This window comes from Mustelus asterias, chromosome 5 (assembly GCF_964213995.1).
Source record: "Mustelus asterias chromosome 5, sMusAst1.hap1.1, whole genome shotgun sequence".
Classification (NCBI taxonomy): domain Eukaryota; kingdom Metazoa; phylum Chordata; class Chondrichthyes; order Carcharhiniformes; family Triakidae; genus Mustelus; species Mustelus asterias.
In genome coordinates, this window is record NC_135805.1 from 140,954,869 (window position 1) to 140,980,702 (window position 25,834).

Here is a 25,834-nt window from a genome sequence, read left to right on the forward strand (position 1 = left end):
GTTAAGCTAACCGGCCTATAGTTACCCGCCTTTTGTCTACCTCTTTTTTAAATAGTGGCGCCACATTTGCTGTTTTTCAATCTGTGGGAACCACCCCAGAGTCCAGCAAATTTTGGTAAATTACCACTAGTGCATTTGCTATTTCTCCCGCCATCTCTTTTAGTACCCTGGGATGCATTCCATCAGGACCAGGAGACTTGTCTACCTTTAGCCCCATTAACTTGCCCAACAATACCTCTTTCGTGATAATGACAGTTTCTAGGTTCTCACCTGCCATAGCCTTCCTGTCATCAATTTTTGGCATGTTGTGTCTCCCACTGTGAAGACCGACACAAAATACCTGTTCAATGCCTCAGCCATTTTCTCATTTCCAGTTATTACATCCCCCTTAGAACATAGAACATAGAACATTACAGCGCAGAACAGGCCCTTCGGCCCACGATGTTGCACCGACCAGTTAAAAAAAAAACTGTGACCCTCCAACCTAAACCAATTTCTTTTCGTCCATGAACCTATCTACGGATCTCTTAAACGCCCCCAAACTAGGCGCATTTACTACTGATGCTGGCAGGGCATTCCAATCCCTCACCACCCTCTGGGTAAAGAACCTACCCCTGACATCAGTTCTATAACTACCCCCCCTCAATTTAAAGCCATGCCCCCTCGTGCTGGATTTCTCCATCAGAGGAAAAAGGCTATCACTATCCACCCTATCTAAACCTCTAATCATCTTATATGTTTCAATAAGATCCCCTCTTAGCCGCCGCCTTTCCAGCGAAAACAATCCCAAATCCCTCAGCCTCTCCTCATAGGATCTCCCCTCCATACCAGGCAACATCCTGGTAAACCTCCTCTGCACCCTCTCCAAAGCCTCCACATCCTTCCTGTAATGTGGGGACCAGAACTGCACACAGTACTCCAAGTGCGGCCGCACCAGAGTTGTGTACAGTTGCAACATAACGCTACGACTCCTAAATTCAATCCCCCTACCAATAAACGCCAAGACACCATATGCCTTCTTAACAACCTTATCTACTTGATTCCCAACTTTCAGGGATCTATGCACACATACACCTAGATCCCTCTGCTCCTCCACACTATTCAAAGTCCTCCCGTTAGCCCTATACTCAACACATCTGTTATTCCTACCAAAGTGAATTACCTCACACTTCTCCGCATTAAACTCCATCCGCCACCTCTCGGCCCAACTTTGCAACCTGTCTAAGTCTTCCTGCAAACTACGACACCCTTCCTCACTGTCTACCACACCACCGACTTTGGTGTCATCAGCAAATTTGCTAATCCACCCAACTATACCCTCATCCAGATCATTAATAAATATTACAAACAGCAGTGGCCCCAAAACAGATCCCTGAGGTACACCACTTGTAACCGCACTCCATGATGAATATTTACTATCAACCACCACCTTCTCGTCCTCTAAAGGACCAATGTTTACTTTCGCCACTCTTTTTCGTTTTCTATATTTGCAGAAACTTTTGCTATCTGTTTTTATATTCTGAGCTAGTTTACTCTCATAATCCATCTTACCTTTCTTTATAGCTTTTTTCGTGGCTTTCTGCTGACCTTTAAAAATTTCCCAATCCTCTAGGTTCCCACTAATCTTTGCCACTTTGTATGCATTTTCTTTCAATTTGATACCCTCCTTTATTTCCTTAGACATCCATGGCTGATTATCTCTTTTTCTACAGTCCTTCCTTATCACTGGTATATACTTTTGCTGACACTGTGAAAGATTGCTTTGAAAATCTTCCACTGTTCCTCAATTGTCCCACCATAAAGTTTTTGCTCCCAGTCTACCTCATCCCTTTGCAGTCTCCTTTGTTTAAGCACAAGACACTGGTATTGGATTTTACCTTCTCACGCTCCATCTGTATTTTAAATTCAACCATACTGTGATCGCTTCTTCCAAGAGGATCCCTAACTGCAAGATCATTAATTATTCCCGTCTCATTACATAGAACCAGATCTAGGATAGCTTGCTCCTTTATCGCGGATACATTCCATGAACTCCCCCTCAAGGCTGCCTTGACCGACCTGGTTTGACCAATTGATATGTAGATTAAAATCCCTCATGATAATTGCTGTACCATTTTTACATGCATCAGTTATTTCTTTGTTTATTTCTCACCTCATAATGATGTTATTATTTGGTGGCCTATAGACTTCGCCTATCAGTGACTTTTTCTCCTTACTATTTCTAATTTCCACCCAAATGGATTCAACCTTTTTTTCCATAGAACCTATATCATCTCTCACTACTGGCCTGATATCATCCTTAAATATCAGAGCTACACCACCTCCCTTACCTTCCCGTCGGTCCCTCCGAACAATTTGATACCCCTGGATATTCAACTCCCAGTCGTGACCATCCTGCAACCATGTCTCTGTAATGGCCACCAAATCATACTCGTTTGCAATGATTTGTGCATTGAACTCATTTACCTTGTTTCGAATGTTACGAGCATTCAGATAAAGTGCCCTTATGCTAGTTTTTGGACCTTCTTTTTGAATTCTAACACTTCCATTAATAACATCTCCTGAGTTCTCCTTCCTTTTAACTTTTTTCTTGATTTTTGATGTAATTGGAACCTTCTCCCCACATTTTGTCCTTGCTCCCTCCTTCTCGGACTCCTTGCATAGGTTCCCAGCCCCCTGGCATATTAGTTTAAACCCTCCCCAACCGCTCCAGGAAACAGTCCGCCTTGGACATCAGTCCCAGTCCTGCCCAGGTGTAAACCGTCCAATTTGTACAGGTCCCACCTCCCCCAGAACCAGTCCCAATGCCCCAGGAATCTGAAACCTTCCCCCTGACACCATCTCTTCAGCCACGTATTTATCCAATATATCCTCTCATTTCTACTTTGACTAGCACGTGGCACCGGCAGTAATCCTGGAGGGATGTAGGGAAGGGAAGGGAAACCAGGAAACATTGTGAACTTTAGTATAGACCACGTGTGCAATGGTCTGTAAGATGCTCCTAACTGAATCACAATCAGCATGAATTAATATCAGGTCCTAATTTCATGCACCCAGTACTTCATTAAAGGTTTGAAAAATATTTGGTGCTCCTGGCATCGACATACATGCCAATTACACCATGCAATGTTGCATCTCTCACATGTACTCCGCCCAAAGGCAGGTTCTTGGCTCACTGACTGCTGATGCTTCACTCTGAGAAGCTTTGATAGCACTTTTTGTCAATGGTTGTTTGCCATTGCCTTCTGTAGGACAAGGAAGGTAGGTTCCAAGTCTATCTCAGCCAGAATGGGAATTTAACCCGTGCTGATGGTGTTATTTTAAACTACTAGCCAACTGAGCTAATCAGTCTCCTAAAATGTTGCATACTCTTCCTAAGGGTGGGATTCCTCCAATATATTTATTTGTTGTTTATCAGGTAACACCCATAAGATAAGTGTTTAATTAGAAAATGTATCTCCTAGAATTCTGCTCCAATACGATTCCAAGACCATCCACACACACACACACATACAGCATATGCTTTGTTTTACCTTTGAATTAACCTGTACCCTGTAGGTGCAAATAACATTAAGGAAGGGATAGTAGAAGAAGTGGGCGAGACAATGAAAAGAGAGATAATGGATAAGATCATGAATTAAGTTAAATTTAAAAAGCAGAAATAAAAGAACAGAACAGCAAACAGAGGCAGCCATGTTCCAATGTGAACAAAAACTAGGCATTGTGAATTAAAATATGATAAGGGAGACTTAATAGAGGTTTATAAAATGATGAAGGGGATAGATAGAGTGAACGTTCAAAGACTATTTCCTCGGGTGGATGGAGCTATTACAAGGGGGCATAACTATAGGGTTCGTGGTGGGAGATACAGGAAGGATATCAGAGGTAGGTTCTTTACGCAGAGAGTGGTTGGGGTGTGGAATGGACTGCCTGCAGTGATAGTGGAGTCAGACACTTTAGGAACATTTAAGCGGTTATTGGATAGGCACATGGAGCACACCAGGATGATAGTGAGTGGGATAGCTTGATCTTGGTTTCAGATAAAGCTCGGCACAACATCGTGGGCCAAAGGGCCTGTTCTGTGCTGTACTGTTCTATGTTCTATAAGTGGTAAGGGAGGACTGGTGCTCTGCTTCAAAACACCAGAATCATTAAGCCATCAAGGCCAGTGCAAAATAAGCCCCTTCATATTGCCACAGCTACAACAGTGATGTCAAGGGTTCTTAGACACAAACCCAAGCAAAGCGGGCCCCTTGCATACATTTATCCCTCAGGAAACGGAAGCAAGTGAATGATTGGTCCAGTAAAATTTAATGGTCTTGTATTATCAAAAGGGGGGGTGGGTGTTTCTAATAGGAATGCAGAAGTCTTCAAGAAACACTCAGGAGTACAAGCCAGGAAATGCTGCCAAGGCACTTGGAAAATGAGCCCAAGGTTCAGGTACTTGATACTGTGCCCATCACACAAGGCACAAACAGGGTAATAAACTCTTAATTTTACTTTTTAAACTACTTCTCAATACTATAATGTAGCAAGTATTGTGTATACTGAGTAAAACTTAATTTCTGCCACCAAGATGGGCCAAAATTGAATCATTGGCTCTTAAGGTTTTATCAAAAAGAAAACTTAACACGACTACACTCTATATAGGGTGCTAGGTTTTTCCAGGCAAATGCTCTCAGCATGTCCTCTCCTGCAGGTACTGAAGCCTGCCAAGTAACCAGTTTGAATAGGTCAAGATCCTTGTCAAAGATGTAGTTTCTTGACTCAGCATGCAAGGCCAGTGGTTGTCCAACTGGGGTCCTCAGGCCAGTGGGTTCAGAGATTTTCCAGAAGGCCCACAATGGATAACTGCCCCACGTGCAATGGTCATGAGTAATCAAAGGAGTGGTGAGTGAACAACAATGCTCCTCTTTCCCACTACTCCTGAATAATATCTCTTTGGGCACCTGCTCCATTAACCCCGCACCGTTTTCCTCTAATGTTCTCTTTGGGTTCCTGCTAGGGTTAGATTGACTCTACAGTAAGAAGCAGGCATATCCATTTCACTGTTATCTATGTAAACATTGGTTTTCTTAAAAGTATTATTACGCATTTTAGTGAGTGCAGTATACAAATTATAATTTAGTCAGGGAAGTCTGTGATGTCTAATCCATTTGAAAAAGGGCTCTTCAACCAAAAAAGTTCAACATTCACTGAGTTAGAAGAGACTGGAGCCCAACACCTTGCCCTACCCTAACTCATGCACTCCAAAGCCAAAATCACTAGGTAGTCAGCAGGAGTACCTGAATTTTTGCCCTCAATAGCCAAGGGGAAAGGAAGCATCTTAAAACAATCCTAGCTGAAACCAGCAGGGGTTGCACAGTGGTTAGCACTACCGCCTCACAGCATCAGGGACCTGGGTTCAATTCCAGCCTTGGGTGACTGTGTGGACTTTGCGTGTTCTCCCAGTGTCAGCATGGGTTTCTTCTGGGTGCTCCGGTTTCCTCCCACAGTCAAAAGATGTGCATGTTAGGTTGATTGGCCATGCTAAATTGTCCCTTGGTGTCCCAAGTAGGTTAATTTTTTTTAAAGTTTATTTATTAGTGTTACAGATAGGCTTACACTGCATGAAGTTACTGTGAAAATCCCTAGACGCCACACTCTGGCGCCTGTTCGGGTACACTGAGGGAGAATGGCCAGTCTTTCGGACTGTGGGAGGAAACTGGAGCACCGGAGGAAATCCACGCAGACACGGGGAAAAGGTGCAGACTCCGCACAGACAGTGACAGGTTAGGGGAATTAGCGGGGTAAGTATGTGGGGTTATGGAGATAGGGCCTGGATAAGATGCTCTGCCGGAGAGTTGGTGCAAACTCCTTCTGCATTGTAGGAATTCTATGAATTCAACACAGACCAAGAAGCAAATTTGAGCTCCTTTAATTTGGATGGTTTAATTATATGTTGGTTTAGTCAACGGAGCCACAACCCTTTGTTTTAAGATTCACACAGAATCAATTGTACAAATTAAAATTTGATTACATATTCTTGCAGCAGACCTCAATTACAGAGCAGTGCTCAGAATCAGACAGAACATACCACAAGAGACTTGTGTATTTCAAGTCTAACACTACAGTATGCATAATTTGTCTAGAAATCTATAACGCTGCATTGCAAAGAATAAGATTGTATATTTAGTGAATTGAATCAGTTACAAATATAGGTGTCATAAAAACTGGGATCAATTTTTAATACTAACTTTTGCACCAACCAAAATTTAACAGTGAATAGATAAACAACAATTTACTACATCCACAAAGGGAAACACGAGACAGTTTTGTACTAAACCCAATGACTCATTATATACAAGAGAACTGTAACTTGTGATCGGTTAAACATATAAATTAACTTATGACTTTCACATTAAACAATTGATCTTCTCTACTGATGCCACATTTGACTTTGGAGTCTCATGTACCTGTTGCCTGTTGTTAGGTGTGTATGGAAGCATCGTTGACACGTGGAACATGATTTCAAAATCCTTGTATGTAGTATACAGAGAATGAGTTCCTGTGGAGTCAGCTGGAACATAAAAAATAAAGTATGATCTACAAACTTGGAGGAGAAAAGCAACTACATGCAATAACTACTTTTCCAAATAATACTTTTGGAAGCAAGGGCAAATAATCAAGGAAACAAGAGATGGCAGTACTGGGGAGTGAAAATATTTCCATTTCCAGGCCAAGTATAATACAAGCTGGAGGAAAATAAATCACATTTAATTTTCACCCAACGACGTTTATGAACCTTTATCTGAAGACATAAAGTGTGATGTTGGACAGTTCTCACATCAGTCACCGTTACTTGTGACCCAAGAATGATCATCACTTTTCCCCAAATGCTGAGTATTGCTCTGCTGCCAAGAAACTGGTTCAAGATCACATCAAATAATTTGCTTGGTGCAAGACCCTTATAAAAGGTCCTAGAGATTCAAAGACAGCGTGCTCACTCACTGGGATTCTTGGAAAGCTTCAAATTGTAGGAAGCTTTTTGGGAATTAATTTGAACTGTGTTTACCTAATTAGTTCATTAAGCCAAGCATTTATAAAAGAAGTTAATCAATGAAAACTCCACAAAACGTTGTTTCTTGACCAAATTATCCCTAATCAAAAGGACGGACAGCACACTGTAGTGTTACTCCATGACTGAAGTAGTCAAGGAACTCTCAAAACTTCCAAGCATTCCCAACAGCACAACAAACCAACTCAGAAACTGCACCTCTTTCCCTATCCCATCTTGACTGATAACCCATCGAAAGAAACACATTTCCAGCCATCTCAACCGAACCTGGTCTGTCATTCTGTATATATTAGCAAGCTGAACATCTTCTCCCAGGTCAGGCCAGATTAGCCAACAACACTCCCCATTAGTTATCAATCAACAAGGAATTCTCACCAACAATTTCTAAAAACATCAAAAGGGCATAAATAGGTAAATGACATGCAGATAAACGTAAATAGCTTAATAAAATAAAACATAAACAACTTCCTTGGCAACGCAAGGTTATGAAGCAATTTACCACAGTTTAAAGGAATTCTAATTTTGTAAATAATACTAAACCCAGTGCTGTCATACTGAACATTGTATGTCTGATTTGTAAATCAGATGAGCCAAAATAGTAAGGGAGAACTAGACAATGTTAGATAAATAGGTTTAAATAAATATTTCCCTCTTAAATTTTAATTAGACTACATAGCAATCTGCCTCTCCCTGGTGCAGCTTGTTGATAAATTCATCTCGCTTACACAGGCAGATGCTGAACTTGTAAGGTGCTACAAAATCAGTTCACTCCTATCACATTTCAGCAGCAGCTGATGCCACCACAAATCATAATTTCTGAGTGCCAAAAAAAGATCAGCTGTTGCCTGCCTGCTTTCTCAAGCAGAGGAAGAACAACATGGGAGGATCATTCAAAAAAGAGAAATAATTCCTTACTTTTGTTATCCAATTGTGCTCTGTACTTGCTGAAGCCTTTTAGTCTCACCCTGTGGCCAAGGAGATCGAGGAACTCTTCGAATACTGGGCCTCCTGTCTCATTATTGTACATCTCCTCTTCAGTGCTTTGGCCTGCTTTGCAGTAAAGGACTCCAACTTTATGCTGGAAGCTTAGCTGAAACAAAAGTAATAATTTTAACAAGCCACTTAATTTCAGGATTGTTAAATTTAATCACACAAAATCTTTCTTGTTCCAGAATTTAAAATTTTATTTTCTCCAAATTCCATAAGTGAATCCTGCAACACAGACAACCAATCTATGCTCAAGTTTCCACCAATCTATACAAACACATCCACCACTCTCAATCTAAACTTTCTGCTAGTGGTGTGTGAAAAGTAACAAAAAACATACATTTATATATCACCTTTTTAGGTCACCCACACAACCACTTTTGAAGTACAACCACTGTTCTAAGGTAGGATCTCCAAGAAGATCGCGCAGAATTCCTACTCACCTGAAGAAGGGGCTTGGAGCTCCGAAAGCTTGTGTGGCTTTTGCTACCAAATTAACCTGTTGGACTTTAACCTGGTGTTGCTAAACTTCTTACTAAGGTAGGAAACACAGCAGCCAATTTGCACACAAGCAAGATCCCACCAACATGATAATGTTGAGGGATAGGTCAGGAAATCAGGGAAAACAACCATCTCTCCTTCAAATAACGCCATTAGGTCTTCTATGCCCACTTGAGAATACTTAGAATTATAGAATCCCTACAATGCAGAAGGCCATTCGGCCCATTGAATCTGCATCGACCACAATTCCCCGCCCCATGCCTTATTCCCATAACCCCGCATATTTACACGACTTACTTAATATCACATCCACAAATGGTGCCTCTTATCAATGTAGCACTACCACAGTATTGTAAAGAAATATGAATTTTGTGCTCAAGGCTCTGGAATAGGGCTTGAACGCTCATTCTTCTGTTTCAGAGGAGAGGATACCATCCACTTTCCACTAAGCCATGGCTGACACTTCTCCCCACCCCTCCCAGAAAAGTAATTATTTGAATTGTTAAGTCTCAATCTGCATGTAGTAAATTATTGTTGAGGGAATTTTTAAAAAACACCAGATGTTGATTTTTTTCTTTACTTTTCCTCATCTCTTTTTACCCCTCTCAATCCACTCATCTTACTTTATTTTTCTTTCTATACTGGATTTGACTGAAATTTATCCAACTTCCTTCCTTCTTTATTTTTAATCTTTTAACTCACTGGTTAAGGAGATAGATTGTTGGCCAATCGTTCAATAAGATCCCATTATCAGCACACACTTGCAGCAAGGCACAGGCTAAAAGAAATTGGAGTTGAAAGGTGAAGGAGATAATGAAAGAGTGCATACTTCAAATGACCCACTCCAGCATGATCTAGCCCAATATCTTCAGAATACTGAAAAACAAAACACCCTACTCATTTGGCAAAAATCTGTGATGTATGATCACATAGAACAAAATTATGCAACTTTTGTGATGCATCTCAGCTAGTAAAGTTTGTTGTTAAATTATTTTTTAAAAAACAGTCACTGATTACTCTATCAGGTGAGGGCAATTATTCTGTGATTAACTACACTAAATCAAAACCTTTTGATTTAAATTTATTTCTACAGATTTTTCTGCAACTTCCTCAGAATCAAATACTTAATTTCTAGTAGGTTTGACAACTGATCACATTAAAAACCTATGCATCTATGCATTATGCAGTAATTACTGAACACTTACATGGTGTAATAATTGTCAAAAAATAAAATGTTGTTCAAAGCATGGAATTCAATAACATTACAAAGAACTGAACAAGAAATGTAATTTAAGGGCATACAACATTACTGTTTAATCGCAAGGTTTTCATAACCCAAGTCAGTATTTTAAAGTGCTCTGAATATTTATAAATCTATTTATAGTGAAGTGTATTCATGAAACACATTGAAGTTCCAAAATGGGTTAAAATTGCACTAAATTTTCACAAAGCTTAGACTTCAAATGAAATACTCGAGTTGTCTAAGCAATGCTTACTTTACACGCTTCAGTTGCCTGTCTGAACCTTTGATCTTTCAAACACTAAGTAACCTTGCCCTTAGGGTAAAACCATATCAGTTTGTAAATTTATGCGCAGCAAACTGTATGTTCAAATTCATGAAAATCTATTGTGACCATTAAACATTAAGGAATGAGTGGAAAAGTGCAATCACTGTATTGGTTCCAGGCTATCACTAAAATCTAAGAAAAATTGACAACTTATTAAGCTGTCCATCATGATGAAGAGGCTGCAGTCATCATAAATAAATGGACAATTAGTATTTGTTGTTGCTTTCATCATTAATGAACAGAAACTACATACGCCCTGGTCGAAGAATCCGATTCAACTGAGATGATAGGAAATTGTTCATGTCAAAAAGAAGAAGAATTAAACCATGGAAATCCTTCACTGGTCTCGCTCCCTCACCAGCACTTGCTCATGACTGGTCAGTTTCTATAAGCAGACCTTGTGAACAGATACTTCTGTGTATTTGACTACAGATAATGTGCAATGTCCATCATATTCTTCATCACTTCTAAAGTGAAGATTGGAGGTTAGCGAATGTTGTCCCATTGTTTAAGAAGGGGAACAGAGACTTCCCCGGGAATTATAGACCGGTGAGTCTCACTTCTGTTGTCGGCAAGATGTTGGAAAAAATTATAAGGGATAGGATTTATAGTTATTTGGAGAGTAATGAATTGATAGGTGATAGTCAGCATGGTTTTGTGGCAGGTAGGTCGTGCCTTACTAACCTTATTGAGTTTTTTGAGAAAGTGACCAAGGAGGTGGATGGGGGCAAGGCAGTGGACGTGGTATATATGGATTTTAGTAAGGCGTTTGATAAGGTTCACCATGGTAGGCTTCTGCAGAAAATGCAGATGTATGGGATTGGGGGTGATCTAGGAAATTGGATCAGGAATTGGCTAGCGGATAGGAAACAGAGGGTGGTGGTTGATAGTAAATATTCATCATGGAGTGCGGTTACAAGTGGTGTACCTCAGGGATCTGTTTTGGGGCCACTGCTGTTTGTAATATTTATTAATGATCTGGATGAGGGTATAGTTGGGTGGATTAGCAAATTTGCTGATGACACCAAAGTCGGTGGTGTGGTAGACAGTGAGGAAGGGTGTCGTAGTTTGCAGGAAGACTTAGACAGGTTGCAAAGTTGGGCCGAGAGGTGGCGGATGGAGTTTAATGCGGAGAAGTGTGAGGTAATTCACTTTGGTAGGAATAACAGATGTGTTGAGTATAGGGCTAACGGGAGGACTTTGAATAGTGTGGAGGAGCAGAGGGATCTAGGTGTATGTGTGCATAGATCCCTGAAAGTTGGGAATCAAGTAGATAAGGTTGTTAAGAAGGCATATGGTGTCTTGGCGTTTATTGGTAGGGGGATTGAATTTAGGAGTCGTAGCGTTATGTTGCAACTGTACACAACTCTGGTGCGGCCGCACTTGGAGTACTGTGTGCAGTTCTGGTCCCCACATTACAGGAAGGATGTGGAGGCTTTGGAGAGGGTGCAGAGGAGGTTTACCAGGATGTTGCCTGGTATGGAGGGGAGATCCTATGAGGAGAGGCTGAGGGATTTGGGATTGTTTTCGCTGGAAAGGCGGCGGCTAAGAGGGGATCTTATTGAAACATATAAGATGATTAGAGGTTTAGATAGGGTGGATAGTGATAGCCTTTTTCCTCTGATGGAGAAATCCAGCACGAGGGGGCATGGCTTTAAATTGAGGGGGGGTAGTTATAGAACCGATGTCAGGGGTAGGTTCTTTACCCAGAGGGTGGTGAGGGATTGGAATGCCCTGCCAGCATCAGTAGTAAATGCGCCTAGTTTGGGGGCGTTTAAGAGATCCGTAGATAGGTTCATGGACGAAAAGAAATTGGTTTAGGTTGGAGGGTCACAGTTTTTTTTTTTAACTGGTCGGTGCAACATCGTGGGCCGAAGGGCCTGTTCTGCGCTGTAATGTTCTATGTTCTATGTTCTAAAGGCAGAAGGTACACCTCCAAGCTAACATGTATAGATTCAGATGACTTGTCAAATTTATTTTCAGCCAAAAGAATATCCAGATGCAGAAAGGCAGAATATATTAGAAAGTGCAATAACCAGACTTACAAACTATACAAATATAAAATGCATAAAATAAATAAATATTCGGGGGTGAGGTTCAGTTAGCTCAGTTTGCTAGATGGCTGAACTAAGGTGATGAACAATGCCAAAACGGGTTCAATCCCCACAGCTGAGTGAGTTCTTGAGGCCTGCTTTCGCATCTTCCCCATTGTGATTTCATGGCATAGGCAATAATTAATAACCCAAGGACAATGAGAATGCTACATGAAAAAATAAAAGAACAGTCTGAAATTGTTCTACAGAACAGGCTCTAGTGATAAATTTCATGGGAGATTATTCCTCATTATGTCTAATACAGTGGGAGAAAAGAATGGAACTAAAGATTCCAAGAAAATTTGTGGGTTTTAAATGTTTCTGTCCCTTTGTTATGAAAGCATAGCCTTTGAAGATTGTTCTTAGTCAGTACACATCATTAGAAACCATGCATAAATCATCCAGAAAATCAAGCAACATTACAGGGATGAGCAGTTTTCTAGTAAAACTATTCAACATCTAATTGCAATAGCCACATGCTTTGTGGAATAAAAAACTCCATCTCATCTTGGGGTGATGGTTCCTTTAAGGACTAGTATCTGATTTCTGGTTAAAAAAATACAGCTGTAAATTACAGTAAATTATCATTCGACCAGTCTGGGAGATTAACAACAAGAAAAAAGGCTCAACAAGTTAATTATAAGGGTCAGTGGGCTTCTAAGACTAGTTCTCTTTTCAAGTAGTTTAGTTTGGGGATTTAGAACAAGCTGGAGTAAAGGAAACATCACTGTTAGCAGAATTCGATTAAAATTCTGGATATTGGCTAAAACAGTTTAGATCCTTGTTAACCAAAAGACGCTCATATCAGTGAATTTATTTTCTGATACAGGTGAAGTACCTCAAATCTGGAATCCAAAAAAACCAGCAGTGTCCGAAAATCAAACATTCTCATGCGCCCAGTGCCTTAGCAAACCTCGACTCCGCCCAACCCAGTTTGGACTGATCTGCTTAGAAGAGCCTTTTTGCAGCTGGCCCAATTCAATTCAAAGAGAGCACTGCACAATCTTGCAAGAATAGAAAAACAATAGCTTTCAGTTACAACAACAGTTTATTTTTAACGGAAGGGGTGAGCTTAAAGAGAGAGAATTTTTAGATACCAAGCTCCATACTTCAGGAACAAAGCGAGTTCTGAACTGAACTGGTCACAGTTATGATGATGTGGAGATGCCGGCGTTGGACTGGGGTAAACACAGTAAGAAGTTTAACAACACTAGGTTAAAGTCCAACAGGTTTATTTGGTAGCAAAAGCCACACAAACTTTCGGAGCTCCAAGCCCCTTCTTCAGGTGAAGAAGTTTCTTCACCTGAAGAAGGGGCTTGGAGCTCCGAAAGCTTGTGTGGCTTTTGCTACCAAATAAACCTGTTGGACTTTAACCTACTGTTGTTAAACTTCTTACCACACTTATGATGCCAGAGACACCTCCTCCCTCCCTTCACAACCTTAAGATTGGGGGAGATTTGAAGCGACAACCTTGTCAGCAGTAAACAAAATGCCCAAGAAATCGCAGTATATATATGGATCGTTGACAGAATGCACAGACCAAGCAGTTCATCTTCCAAATTTTAACAAATATCTGACTTGAGGGTTTTGGAGTGCAAGTCTAATGGGTGTAGAAGGAAAGTGGAGTTAAGACAGTAAATGTGGAGTACAAGTAATTATGTTCATTGTATTTTTATTATTATCTTTAACATAACTGACTGCAGTGAGACCTGAATCATGTATCAGCGACACACAAGAACACTAGAGAAATTACATGAGCAACAACTCTGCCACATCCTCCAGATTCAATAGGAGGACCATTGGACAAATGCCCTTCTTAAAGCCAGCTCCACAAGTTTTCAGGCAAACCTACAAAATCAAGTGATGAACTGGATATTATGTCCCAATGGCCAAAAAGCATCTCCCCGCCAGATTCAGTTTTTTCTTTCAACTCTCCAATGGCCAACATTCCTGGGATGACAGAAAAAATGCTTCAAAGACACTCTGAAGCTTATTTTGAAGCACCACTGGCATTTATAACTGGAAGGAGCTTGTTACTAATTGTTCAAAATGGCAACAACTTGTCCATCAGTTGCATCACGCTTTGAGTCACAATGTCTTAATAATGAGGCAGAACACACTGGTAGAGAAGGAACAAAAAAGAAGCAAATCCTGCACTTCAGAAACTACTACCTCACGGGGCACCCTGCTCCAGGTGTCCAAAGAACTGTGGCCTATTCAGACTCATGGCTGAAACTCATGCCCTGAGCAGACATCAGGGCGGCACGGTAGCGCAGTGGTTAGCACTGCTGCTTCACAGCTCCAGGGTCCCGGGTTCGATTCCCTGCTCGGGTCACTGTCTGTGTGGAGTTTGCACATTCTCCTCGTGTCTACGTGGGTTTCCTCCGGGTGCTCCGGTTTCCACCCACAGTCCAAAGATGTGCGGGTTAGGTTCATTGGCCCGGTTAAAAATTGCCCCTTAGAATCCTAAATTGCGTAGATAAGCGGGTAAATATGTGGGGGTAGGGTGGGATTGTGGTCGGTGCAGACTCGATGGGCCGAATGGCCTCCTTCTGCACTGTAGGGTTTCTATGATTTCTATGATGATCATCCTCAAAAACAGGAAATGCTGGAAAATCTCAGCATGTCTGACAGCATCTGTGGAGAGAGTAGAGCCAATGTTTCGAGTCTGGATGACCTTTTGTCAGAGCTAAAGACAAATAAAGTAGGATGAGATTTATTCTGAGTTGAGGGGAGATGGGAGGGGGGAGCTGTCATTAATAGGAATAGCATAGACAAAAGGACAAAGGGAATGTAAATGCTGATAAAGGCTAGGAATGATGCGAAGAGTGTCCCTTAAGGGATCGGAATGTGTAAATGGCGGAATAAAGGTGCAGAGTGTAGGAATGTGGCAGATGGCCCTAGTGGAATGGGGGTGGGGGTGAAACAAGATGAGAACTGAGATATTAGAAGGGGAAAAATAAAAATATAAAGTAATAAAAATGGATTAATAAGATGAAAAGAAATGAAACAAAATAAAGGAGATGGAGCGGAGGTGGAGGACAGAGTTCATACTCTGTCCTCAACCTCCAGAGTTGAAGTTGTTGAACTCAATGTTCAGTCTGGAAGGCTCTACGGTGCCTAATCAGAAGATGAGGTGCTGTTCTCCGGTTTACGTTGGGCTTCACTGAAACAAGGACACTTATGTCAGACTCCTATTTATTGACTACAGCTCAGCCTTCAACACTATTATTCCCACGAAACTCATCCCCAAACTCCATAGCCTGGGCCTCGGCACCTCCCTCTGCGACTGGATCCTGAACTTCCAAACTCAGACTGCAATCAGTAAGGATAGGCAACAACACCTCCTCCACGATCACCCTCAACACCAGTGCCCCACAAGGTTGTGTTCTCAGCCCCCTACTAGACTCCTTATACACCTATGACTGTGTGGTCAAATTCCCCTCCAATTCGATTTTCAAGTTTGCTGACGACACCACCGTAGTGGGTCAGATCTCAAACAATGATGAGACAGAGTACAGGAATGGGATAGAGAATCTGGTGAACTGGTGCGGCAACAATAATCTCTCCCTCAATGTCAACAAAACGAAGGAGATTGTCATTGGCTTCAAGAAGCGTAAAGGAGAACATGCCCCTGTCTACATCAATGGGGACAAAGTAGAAAGGGCTGAGAGTTTCAAGTTTTTAGGTGCCCAGATCACCAACAACCTGTCCTGGTCCCCCCATACCGACACTATAGTTAGGAAAGCCTACCTACTTTCTCAGAAGACTAAGGAAATTTAGCATGTCAGCTACGACTCTCATCAACTTTTACAGATGCACCATAGAAAGCATTCTCTCTGGTTGTTTCACAGCTTGGTATGGCTCCTGCTCTGCCCAAGACCGCAAGGAACTACAAAAGGTTATAAATATAGCCCATCCTTCATGCAAACCAGCCTCCCATCCATTGAATTTGTCTACACTTCCCGCAGCCTCGGCAAAGCAGCCAGCATAATTAAGGACCCCACGCACCCCAGACATTCTCTCTTCCACCTTCTTCCTTCCGGAAAAAGATAGAAGTCTGAGGTCACGTACCAACCAACTCAAGAACAGCTTCTTCCCAGCTGCTGTCAGGCTTTTGAATGGACTTATCTTGCATTAAGTTGATCTTTCACTACACCCTAGCTATGACTGTAACACTACATTCTGCATTCTCTCATTTCCTTCTCTATGAACGGTATGCTTTATCTGTATAGCACACAAGAAACATACTTTTCACTGTATGTTAGTACATGTGACAATAATAAATCAAATCAAAAAATTGCAAAAGGCCAAGGACGGACATGTGGACAGGAGAGCAGGGTGGCAATGACAGGCATGAACTTGGAATCCTCAACAGCTGATGCCAAAGCACTGGCACTTAAAATTCCAGACAGTTCAGCCATGCAAAGTTGATGAACTGACTGAAGTATAGCTGAACACACATGATCCAACAGAGATCAAACCTTAAAGAGCGACTGTAGAGCTTGCTAATATTGCAATATCAATCCAACCGATGTTAAACAATGTTTACTTTACAATAATCCATGATGTGCAATGAGCAGAACTTATACCATCCAGATCCCACAGCTCTTCAGATGCACTGGATTGTACAAACCGTGCTGTAAGCAATTTCCAGAAGTACTATATTTCTAAGTAGAATTCATTAAAATTATCAATAAAATATTTTTCCCATTATTTAAAATAACAAAATTTTATAAACACTCCACATATTAAAGTGGATACTTGCATACCAACAAACAATTCTCATTATGTTCACATGAATTAAAAACATAACTATTTTTCCGACCAATTTTTTATTTACTGGATAAACATGACGGACTACTCTTTGGTGAACTATTTCTGTGAGCCATGCATCTGGTTGAATTGAATCAGTATGAATACAGCAATTCAGCAAATGAACAGGACAGGGATTATGCAAGGCAGATAAATCTCTATACTTACAATGCATAGACAGCTGTGAATTATTTATTAGACCTTGAATCATTCAGCTTTTTGTTATGCCCGGTTGAGCAATGGACTGTCTTTTGAGTGAATTTCAGGCATGAGATGTTATTGTGGTTTTCTATTCAACCACTAAAGTTTAATGACGCTATTGAATCTGTTCTGAGTATTTAATTGTCATCAGAATGTGTCACACCCTTTTTTCCCCCTTGTGAAATTCCCTAATACCTTCATCATACCTAGAGACAGGTTAATCAGTCATTGCTGGCATATAATACTGTTGTCATGGTAACACTAATTCTATCCACAAGGCAACAGTTCTTCATTTTATCATTCCAGGTTAACGTTTTCTGAACCAATGTGTCAATTGAATATATACACCTTGAATAAATTACATAAGACACTTATCCCCACCCCCTTGTTAACTAAAACAATAAAATAGACTTGGGGCGGAATCTTCTGGCTGTTCGTGCCAGTAGGATTCTCTGGCCCCGCTGCTGTGGACAGAGATTCAGCTAAGCACCAAATTCTCCGTTCTCACTTGCAGAGGCAATGGGGCATGAACAGCCAGAAAATTTCACCTTTGAGCTATCTTAATGTTTATTTAATAAAACTGTACTGAAGAATGGGTCACTTTGAAGAATTCAGCAGTGAAACAGCTGTGAATGAGCTCAACAGTGTGCTAATTCACTACAATGGCACTTCAAAAGATAATCAACTGCAGTAGAGTATTATTCAGGGGCTTGACCAGTGAAAAAGATTCTAAAACCTAAATTGTACTTCCGGCAGCATTACACTTGCTCAAAAGGGTATCTAAACTAATGCTGTCCAATGCATTAGCCACTAGCCACATGTACTAATTGACTTTCTATTTAGTAAATGAAAAATAGATACTGCCTTTGGGAAAGTGATCTCAATACACATACTCACATGGCATGTGTGTGTGTATTTTAACCTTTTAATCCGTTTCTTACTCTCTTGGTAAGTCAAAAAGCAAAGCATACAAGTGCGTTTTTAATGGTTGTGATTTATGTTCCATTGTTACTAAATGGTAGTAAATGTGTTAAGTACGCACATGAAATATATGTATCTGTATTGTGTGTAGTGCACTTTATTGAAATTAATGGATGTGATTAAAACTGTCCATACAACCAAACCTACAGCCAGTCAGTGATTTCCATTGGTAACGCTAACCTAAGCTCAACTCTTAGTTGGCCACAGTCACTTAAGCCAAGCCACATTTTTTCAAACAAATCCTACTTTGTTTTGGAGGGAAAACATGTTAAGAGGTAAAGATGCCTCTGGAGGGTTCTTGATGAGGTATAACCTTGAGGGATTAAAGGATAAGGGCCACAACGAATGCTTAATATTCTCTTTCTCCACTAGATCCTGATTCTGGGGTAATCTCATGGGTTAAGACAACATGATGGTTCCCTTACATTGGAGTAGTTGGAGGAAGTAAGGGGCTCTGAAACATGCTTCCAGATTTGCTTTTGAACCACTCTGTCTCGTTCACCCATTACGCTTGTACTCGCTGATCTACACTGGTTCACACTTAACTAACACTTTGATTTTTAAATTCTCATCCCTCTTTTCAAATTCCTCCATGGCCTCACCCCTTCATATCTCTAACTTCCTCTAGCCCTACAACTATATTGCTACACACCTCTGATTCTGACTTCTTGTGCATCCCTGATTTTCATCACATTAGCAGTTGTGCCTTCAGCTGTCTAAATCTTAAATTGTCCCTAAAACCTGAAAGGTTACAAGTGTTATGGTCAAGGGTAGGAACAGAGAAGCCACTTCTGTTTTTCTGTGAAACTTGGGCTCTTGGCTTTTCAAATGGGCATTCTACATTGTGCTTGGCAGCTTTCGTTTTGTTCTGAAGCATGTGAGCATTTCTCTCTTTGCAAACAATTTATGTTCAGTATTTTCATGAAAATCAGCAGCATATTCAAAAAACAGGAAATCAAAGTCACAGGTGTACAACATAAAAATAATTCTGCATCCATCTAATTTGTATTACATAAACAAATGCACACATCGTATTATAACATTTTTTGAATATTGTTGATGGATATGGAGTAGAGCATCTCGCTACACCATTAGGAGGCCAGACTGCCCATTCATTTAGGTCTACATTTTCAGAGATCAAGAAACAAACAAAAAACAATTTGGTTTTTCCGTTCTTCTCAGAATAGTGTGGGGGTGTGAATAAGGTTCTGTTTTGTGCAAGGAGATCATAAATACCTTTATTATTAAGATTGATACCATCTGATCAACTGCATCTGCCACTTTCTGCGCTTCCCCAAATCCATCAGGCTGAACTTCCTGTAAGGATCCCACCTGCCCTAGCCCTAAAATGAACTCTTTTCTCATCTATGTCCTCTAAAACCCTTGTGTTCACAAGGCCTACCTCCTGTCTGGAGTCAATTCCAACTAAACTACTGACCATCTATCATCCCTTCTAGGTCCCCATATTAGCTGGCATTGTAATGGTTTTCTCTCCTCAGGTTTTGTGCTGTCACCACCACCTCCCTCAGCCCTTTCACTGTCTTGAAAACTTTAGACTGCTCATCTGACATCCAGTATTCAATGAGCAGAAAGTTATTTAATTTAAATATTGGGAAGACTGAGGCCATTGACGCTAATTCCTGTTGCAAGCTCTGTTCCACTGTCACCAACTCCCTGGCAACCATCTGAAGATGAACTATTATTCCCACCTCAATTTAAACCCAGAGGAATTTTCAACCTCATATCCGTGCCATCACTGAGGCCGCTTGTTTTCACCTCTGTAACACTGCCCAACTCTTCACCGGCCTCAGCTTTTCTCCTGCTGAAACCCTCATTCATCTCTTTATCTCCAGACTCAACTATTCCAACATACTCTACTCATAATAAAAACAGAAAATTATGAATAAACTCAGCAGGTCTGGCAGCATCTGTGGAGAGAGAAACAGAGTTAACGTTTCAAGTCCAAATATCTTTCTACAGAACTATGGACGGAAATCATTAACTGTTTCTCTCCACACATGCTGCTAGACCTGCTGCATTTAGCCAGCATTTTCTGTTTTTATTTCAGATTTTCAGTGTCTGCAGTATTTTGCTTTCATTACACTCCACCTATATCCCACCTTCCGAAAATTTGAGGTTATGTAAACTCTGCTGCCTGCGTTCTTACTCGGACCAAATTTCCATCCACTCATCATCCTTGTGTTAGATGGTCTACATTGATTACAGTCGAGCAACTTCTCAATTTTTAAAAATTCTCATCTTTTTTTCAAAACTCTCCATGGCCTGGCCCCTTCCCTATCGCTGTAATCGTCTCCACCCCATAATCCTCAAAGAATCCTGAATCCTCAGATTCTGGTCTGAGGTATTAATCACTCCACCATTAAATACAAGAACAAAAGAAATAGAAGCAGGAGTAGGCCTGCTATTGTCTCTTTACATTCTTATCTTTTAACCTTTTTACCCAGTCCATTTTAGCCATCTGTCTTCATACTCTTGTAATTGTCTTTATGTAAGTTCAAGACTTTTAGTTATGTAACCACAATTCTCAACCTCAAACTGAATGTGAAACTCAATTATGTTATGATCTCTCTTGTCTAAAGGATCGTTTACTATGAAGTTTTTAATGAATCTTGTCTCATTCCACATAACCAGGTCCAAAATAGCCTAGCCCTTGGTAGGTTCCAGAATGTTTAGCACTTAAGAAACTATCTGAAATACACTCCATCCCCCAGGCCTTTTTATTCATTTTTTTATTAATTCATGGGACATGGGTGTCGTTGGCTGGCCAGCATTTATTGCAACCGCTAATTGCCTGAGGGCAGTTGACAGTCAACCACATTACTGTGGTTCTGGAGTCAGATGTAAAGAATTATAGAATCATACAATGCAGTAAGAGGCCATTCGGCCCATCAATTCCGCACCGACCACAATCCCACCCAGGCCCTATCCCCATAACCCCACGCATTTTACCCTATCTAGACCCACTGACACCAAGGGGCAATTTAGCATGGCCATTCCACCTAACCTATCTTTGGACTGTGGGAGGAAACCAGAGCACCTGGAGGAAACCCATGCAGACCCGAGGAGAATGTGCAAACTCCACACAGACAGTGATCCAAGCCGGGAATCAACTCAGGTCCCTGGCGCTGGGAGGCAACAGTGCTCACCACTGTGCCGCCCCAAAACCAGGTAGGCCAAACCAGGTAAGGACAACAGATTTCCTTCCCTGAAGGACATAGGTGACCTAGATGGGTTTTTCCGACAATCGACAATAACTTCATGATCAGTAGATTCTTAATTCCAGATATTTTTAATTGAATTTAAATTCCACCAACTGCTGTGGTGGGATTCAAACCTGGGTCCCCAGAACATTAGCTGAGTTCCTGGATTAACAGTCCAGCGATAATACCACTAGTCTATCGCCTCCCTTTGTCAATTTGAAGTCACCCACAATTATTATTACCTTTCTTACATATATTTCTTAATATATTCTCTGTCCTACTTTATAATTACTACTAGGGGCTTATAAACTACTGATTCCTTCGTTATTTCTCATCTCCCCCTAAATTGATTCTGCATCTTGATCTTCTGAACCAAGATCATGTCTTACTATAGTACTGATCTCATCCTTTATAAGAACTACTTCTTTTTCTTTCTCCTGTCAAAAGCCTTTGTATACTCAGGTCCCGGCCTTGAACTTCTTGAAGGAAAGGCATGCTAAAAAAAGTAAGAGCCAATTAAGGTAAATTTAAACAGGAAGTCAAACTATTTTGTAGACATATTTAATATTTCTGTGAATTCTTACGTTTCAGATGTTAGCTGAGTTTTACGTTTAGCACTATATTCTTGGATAAGGCCATGGTCATTAACGTTTTCAAAATCTCATGTGATTTCCCTTTTCCAACATGCTTTGTTAGTTATTTGTTCACTGATGTTCCTATTTGCTTGCTGCTTCATAGATTTCCAAACTGCTCATATTTCAGGCAATTATAAAACAGGAATTTATTCAATTTTTAAGTTATGATATTTGAGCCAATCAGGCATTCCATACACTTTATATAGATTCACAGTGTGAAACTTACCCCTTGCTCATCAAGTTTCAGCAGCTGTTCCATTACTTTGGGAGAGTTTGAAGCCACCCTAAGGCACTGGATATTCACCTCGGGAATCACATATTCCAGCACCTCCTTCATAGGCAAACCTCGAGCTGTACCATGTCGAGCTGTGGATGGCACGGCATCTTCGAGCACTGCTCCTCTGAGAGTGGAAAGCTAAAAAATGGAGGGAAAGTGTTTCAAGTTAAAAATTACATACGTTTATGACTATATAAGCATTAAAATAATATGCTCCATTTTGTGTAATTAATCAATGAAAATCATTTAGCACATTTAAAATTTACATCAATATGGGTTTTTTTTAATTTGTTCATTCATAGGATGTACATATCGATGGTTAAGCCAGCTTTTATTGTCCATTCCTAAACTATCAACTGGTCCAATTCTCTAAAGTAAACAGTTTGCAAAGGATAAATTTAATTCCTTTTTCCAAAATAGCTTTGGCCATAACAGGAAATCTGATACAGTATGACATGCGTACATTTCCAACATTAATTTTGCTAAGAATGGCTCATGAGCAAACTTTTCCTCACTTCAAAACAGGCAAAAATAGTTAGAAATCTCAACAAAAATGAATAATACTGATATGCTAATACTAATAGTCCTGGGTCAAAATCCTGGAACTCCTTCCCCAAACAGCATAGTGGGTGTATTTGCACCACATGCAGTGGTTCAAGGCGGCACCTCACTACCAACCTCTCAAGGGCAATTAGGGATGCTGGCCCAGCCAATGATGCCCACATGCCAAGAAATAATTTTTAAAGATATCAGAATGGATTGTGGCAGAGTTTCTGGTACTAGAATATCATTCTTGAGGCTTTTTTTTGGACTTATCTACAATTCTTCCCATTATAACCTTAGAGCAGAGAAGGAGGACTACCATCTGAAAACTGACTTACTACTGGAGGAATCCCAGATAATCCATTGCTAGGTGCTCTCCATTGGAGCAATCCCAAACTAACCAAACTGCCCCATGTTCTTTCCTCAAGCAATCCCAGACTAATTGAACTGGCCTATACTCTGTGTTAGAGCAATCCCACACTAATTCCATTGCCCCATGCTCTCTCTTGGAGCAATCCCATACGTTCCCTGCTAGCACAAACCCAGACTAAATGCACAGGTTTATTGTGCTCAAAAGAGTGTAAAGAAACCCAATTCATTTATTTTTGGTTCATCAAAAGGATACAAGGAAACTCTGCTGGACCACTGGATTGGCAGTTAGGGGACAGAAAGCTGTACTGCTGCATCCTATGAATAAACCTACTATCAAGGAAAATATCTGCGTCTTGTTTCATACTTCACCTTCAGGCTTTGAACCATTGAGTATCTAGCTCTCCAGTGGTGCAATCCCAGACTAATTTCTACTCTAAATATACATGGAAGCATAATTAGTTTGGTGCCTAAACATGCTGGTGAGGCAAGCTGCAAATTGGGCACCATTTTGAAAGGACACCCTGATCTCTCAGTGCAGTGTGTGACCTCCCCTTCCCCCACACGGACATTGGCAGCATGTTTCGCCATGTTTCCCTGACAAAGATCGCTGGCATCAGGGCACTAGGGCCCTCCCAATGGGTGCCCCTTCATAATCCCCAACATGTGCTCTTCATGCCCCACTCCTTCACCGTCCCACCCATCACAGCCCTCTGTTCAGGCACACCCCCCCCCCCCCCCCCCCCCCCCCCCGGCACACAGGAAGTGTCCAACTGGCACTATCACAGACCCAGGTGGGCACTGCTTAGCCATGTCACTGACCACCTGTGGCTCCAACAGCCTCTGAGCCCCCATGGCGTAGGCATAATACCAAATCTGGGGGCGACCAGTAGTGATTTTCAGTGGGCTTGGGCCAGGCTCGAGGGGCAAGATGATCCCGGGAGCTGGAGGAATCCGGCGTCGAATGGGCTAAGCATATTTAAATAAGCTAATTGGCCTTGCGCCCTTTCTGGGCACTATCCATAAGACCACAAGATATAGGAGCAGAATTAGGCCATTCGTCCCTTTGAATCTGCTCGCCATTCGATCATGGCTGATATGTTTCTCAATTCCATTCTCCCGCCTTTTTCCCATAACCTTTGATCCCCTTACCAATCAAGAACCTGTCAATCTCTGTCTTAAATACACTCAATGACCCGGCCTCCATAGCCTTCTGTGGCAATGAATTCCATAGGTTCACCACCCTCTGGCTGAAGAAATTCCTCCTCATCTCGGTGCTAAAGGATTGTCCCTTTACTCTGAGGCTGTGCCCTCAGATTCTCGTTTCTCCTAAAAATGGAAACGTCTTCACCACATCCACTCTGTCCAGGCCTTTCAGTGTTCTTTAAGTTTCAATGAGATCCCCCCTCATTCTTCTAAACTCCTTCGAGTACAGATCCAGTCCTCAAACGCTCCTCATACATCCCGGGACCATTCTTGTGAACCTCCTCTGGACCATCTCCAAGGCTAGCACATCCTTCCTTAGATATGGGACCCAAAATTGTGTGCCATTAGAAAGAGACCGGGACAATTGCAAACTGTTTGGCATCAGGCGGGAAACCCGTTTCTAGGCCCACATACTATTTTCCGGGATCAGCGCAATCTGCACTAGACACAATGAGGCTGGAAAATTGTCACCCAAGACTCTTTCAACAGCAGCTTTTTAATCCGCAACCTCTACCACCCAGAAGTACAAAGGCAGCAGGGGCCTGGGAAAACAACCAGTTTTCCTCCAAATCCTGAGGTAAAAATATATTGCCATTCCTTCACTGTCCCAGAGTCAACATCCTGAAACTCTCTTCCGAATACCACTGTGGGTGTTCCTACAGCACAGAGGCTGCAGTAGTTCAACAAGGCAGCTCATCACCTGAGCATACTCTAGAGCATTAGAAATGAGCAATAAAAATGCTGACCTTGTCAGCTTTGGCCACAGTCCACGAAAGAAAATGAAAAAACTCCACTTGACAATCCATCATCATGTGACATCTTTCAGCTTACAAAAATATAAAATATGCACAACCTTAATCTTTGGTGAGGCTTTTCTGCTCAAATTGTCAGCACAATTTGACCAAAACTGGTGCAGCGCACAAGATGGTAGAATTTTAAATGCAAAATGTGTTCAAGTGCACAGAATCTACACTTCTAACATCCATCATAAGGAAAATGTTAGAAGCTGTTACTAAAATGTCATAACAGGGCACTTGGAAAATTTAAGACAATCAAGCAGAGTCAACATGGTTTTGTGAAAGGGAAGCCATGTTTAATCAATTCAGTGATAGATAGGAGGTTCTGTGGCAGCAAAAGAGACTCACGGATGGTATGTTGCCAACCAGATGCCAAGGTCCGTGACGTCTCAGACCGTGTTTTCCGGATTCTGAAGGGGGAGGGGAAACAGTCACAAGTCGTGGTACACATTGGTAACAATGACATAGGTAAGAGAAGGGACGGGGATGTAAAGCAGGAATTTCGGGAGCTGGGCTGGAAGCTGAGAGCCAAGACAAAACGTGGTCATCTCTGGTATGTTGCCGGGGCCACGTGATAGCGAGT

At 41.3% G+C, this 25,834-nt stretch overlaps 1 protein-coding gene across 2 annotated transcripts in view; it reads right to left on the reverse strand.

Moving 5' to 3' along the window:
* LOC144493849 (signal-induced proliferation-associated 1-like protein 2) overlaps positions 1-25,834 on the reverse strand; it is a 490,731-nt gene that overhangs the window by 278,507 nt on the left and 186,390 nt on the right. For both annotated transcript variants that reach the window (XM_078213418.1, XM_078213417.1), the window contains 3 exons: positions 22,286-22,474; positions 7,973-8,147; positions 6,456-6,559 (listed from right to left, as the gene is read on the reverse strand). In XM_078213418.1, the coding sequence (XP_078069544.1) occupies positions 6,456-6,559; positions 7,973-8,147; positions 22,286-22,474 (468 nt within the window). The remainder of the gene's footprint in view (positions 1-6,455; positions 6,560-7,972; positions 8,148-22,285; positions 22,475-25,834) is intronic.